This window comes from Drosophila hydei, unplaced genomic scaffold, assembly GCF_003285905.1.
Source record: "Drosophila hydei strain 15085-1641.00,03,60 unplaced genomic scaffold, DhydRS2 tig00000330-arrow-arrow-pilon, whole genome shotgun sequence".
Taxonomy (NCBI): Eukaryota; Metazoa; Arthropoda; class Insecta; order Diptera; family Drosophilidae; genus Drosophila; species Drosophila hydei.
The window spans coordinates 320563-323407 of record NW_022045710.1 but is presented as its reverse complement, the minus strand read 5'-3'; the positions used below and the strand labels follow the sequence as shown (position 1 = coordinate 323407).

At 47.0% G+C, this 2845-nt stretch overlaps 1 protein-coding gene across 1 annotated transcript; it reads left to right on the top strand.

Annotated features, from left to right (window-relative positions):
- Nucleotides 1-324: 324 nt before the first annotated feature.
- LOC111594143 lies at nt 325-2166 on the top strand. The gene is made up of 2 exons (XM_023307312.2): nt 325-1344; nt 1429-2166. The coding sequence occupies exons 1-2, from the start codon at nt 325-327 to the stop codon at nt 2125-2127; spliced, it is 1719 nt and encodes a 572-aa protein (XP_023163080.1). The 3' UTR covers nt 2128-2166.
- The last annotated feature ends 679 nt before the right edge of the window (nt 2167-2845 follow it).

Here is a 2845-nt window from a genome sequence, read left to right as displayed (position 1 = left end):
TTTTTTTCTTTTCAGTCTTAAGGTGGATAGAATTTGCCATTACCCATTCAAAGACTAGTCAAAGATCGGCTCATTCTTCTTTTATCTCGCCTGCGCTTTACGCATATTCAAATTTGAGATATTTTCAAGCATATTTAAGGACAGTATGGGTTAAGAATAAGTTGTCTTCAATAATAGTGGGATATATTCTGAGAATTTATTTTTCTTCTGTTGGGATTTGTTGTTTTCAGTTATAAACTGGGAGAATTTGGGAGGGACACACTCAACTGGAAAATGTTACCCAACTGAACAAGAGAAGCGCGTAGAACAACTCCCACAGAACAGATGGCAAACGCAGAGCTGGTTCAATCTCGTTCCTCTTCGCCCGGTGGCGTGCAGCAAGACTTAAATCTCAAGCCACACTTTGTTGGTGGGATCTATGCAACTGCTACTGCATCTAGTCCTGTGGCGCCCACACGACAGACGTCTCCACAAGCAACGTCCATGGCATTGGAGCAGTATCGACTGCAGCTCTACAACTATGCCTTGAACATTGAGCGGTTAAGGTGTCCGCCGTACGCGACAGCCGGAGTCACGGGCGCGGGAGGTCTGCCCTCATGGCTGCATCCGTACAGCGGGCATGCCGTTGGTGGGAGCGGCGGCAACCGATTGGCCACGCTTTCGACAATCTCGCTGTTCCCGCAGTCGCAGCGCATCTTTCAGCCGGAGGAGCCGAAGCCGCAGCACAGCTACATTGGATTGATTGCAATGGCCATCCTCAGCTCCGCGGAGATGAAGCTGGTGCTATCAGACATTTATCAATACATACTGGATAACTATCCCTACTTTCGAACACGTGGTCCCGGCTGGCGCAACTCCATACGGCACAATCTCTCGCTGAACGACTGCTTCATCAAGTCGGGCCGGAGCGCAAATGGCAAAGGTCACTACTGGGCTATACATCCGGCCAACATGGATGACTTCCGCAAAGGCGACTTTCGACGGCGCAAGGCACAGCGCAAAGTGCGTCGCCACATGGGCTTATCTATCGACGATGCCAGCACAGATTCGCCCAGTCCGCCGCCATTGGACCTGACCACGCCGCCCCCTGTCTTGCCGCCAGCGACTGCAGCGCAAGCGTCAATTCAGTTAGCGGCTCTCAACTATCCCTATCATCAGCATTACATTGGTCAGTTCTTTGGACGCACTCCCTACTCCAGCCAGGGTACAGGCGCTCAGCAGCAGAGCCTGGAGCCCGGCTACCAGCTAGCCCAGCATCAGCATCATCCAATTCGACATTCGCATTCACATCCACATCCCCATTCTATGCCGCATCAGGTTCCGCATCAACATCAACATCAGCATCAGCATCAGCATCAGCATCAACATCAACATATTGCGTATATCAATTCGACGACGACGACGACAATTGCAAATTTATATTCGCAGACGCGGAAACGTCAGTTCGATGTTGCATCGCTGCTAGCGCCGGATGTACACATTGTGGACATAGTGGAGGATGAGGATTCGTCGACTCAGCATACGGTAATCACAAAGGTGCAAGTAAAGAAGCAACAACTAATCCATCGAGAGTTGCTTGCGGAGCAACCAAATCCGAATCCAAATCCAAGCTCAGCTGCAACTGTAGCTGATGCAGATGTGGATGCAGATATTGATGTGGATGGAGACGGTGATGGAGATGGGCAGCAGTCTGGAGGAGGGCAGCGTTTGCTCTCGCCTGATGACAATAATTCGTACCTTAGCGATGCCAGGCAATCACTGTTCGATGCGGACATTGCCGAGCAAGGACAGGAACCGGAACAGGAACATGAACAGGAGCCACATCATTTCCCCGTTTCCGTTTCACCAACCTTGGGCAGCTCCGTGGCAAGCAGCCAGCACGATTCCAATTCTTTAGAGGAATGCCCACCCGGGGCCACATCTAGTCCTGAGTCCTCGACCATGTCCACCATGTCCCTGTCCCTTAATAACGTCGATCCACAGATCTTGAGCCGATACTATGGAACCTATATGGCAGCCGCAGCTAGGCGCGCCACTCTGCAGGCGTCATCCAGAGCCCAATCTAAAAATGTGGCAAAGCCAACGCCTCAGCTCCCGCCCATTGAACTGTTACCTAATAAATCCTAGACTTTTTCATACGTACATACACAAGAAGTAGTCACAGAACCCACCCGGAGTTTTCAATGGATGACACGAATGTCACTCAAGAAATAAATAAATGTAAATTAAAGTTATTAATTAATTCTATTGTTATATTAGTTTGATACTCAGCTCCTGTACATACACACACGCACACACACACACATCTATATGTCTATATATATATATATATATATATATATATATATATATGGGTATGTACATATATAAGGCCATTCAAAACGAACTCATTTATTAAAAGAATCATGTGAAAAGTATAAATAAATTCCTAGCCCTAACGGTTCATGTGAACAACTCTGCAGTTTTATTAAAACATTGCCGAAAAAAAATGCCAAGTCGAGTATCCTTAACAGCACCAATTGAGTTGTCAAGCAACTCACGCATCGCGAAGCGGTCTTTTGTTAGTGTATTTTATATTAATATTTACATTGCATTCTCTCTACGGCTGAAGAGATAATGATATTTTAGGAGAGGGAGGGGAGAAAAGAAGCGGAGCTGCTCATTGCGTAGCCTAATGAGATTATTAACAGATTGTGCAAAGCAGACATTTAACTTAACTGACTCAATTGGCAATGTTAACTGACAGTTTTTTGTGATGTCACACGTCTCTCATCTGATGTCTAGCGGGCTCTTAGAATTCCGCCAAATGCTCCAAAGCAATCAAAATAAAGTATTTATCAGCGAA

What these genes read in the sequence shown, in the direction of transcription:
- LOC111594143 (XM_023307312.2), top strand. Translation starts at nt 325, where the DNA reads ATGGCAAACGCAGAGCTGGTTCAATCTCGTTCCTCTTCGCCCGGTGGC. An exon ending in ATCAACATCAACATCAGCAT is followed by an intron (nt 1,345 to 1,428) that starts CAGCATCAGCAT and finishes TTATATTCGCAG; the next exon opens with ACGCGGAAACGTCAGTTCGA.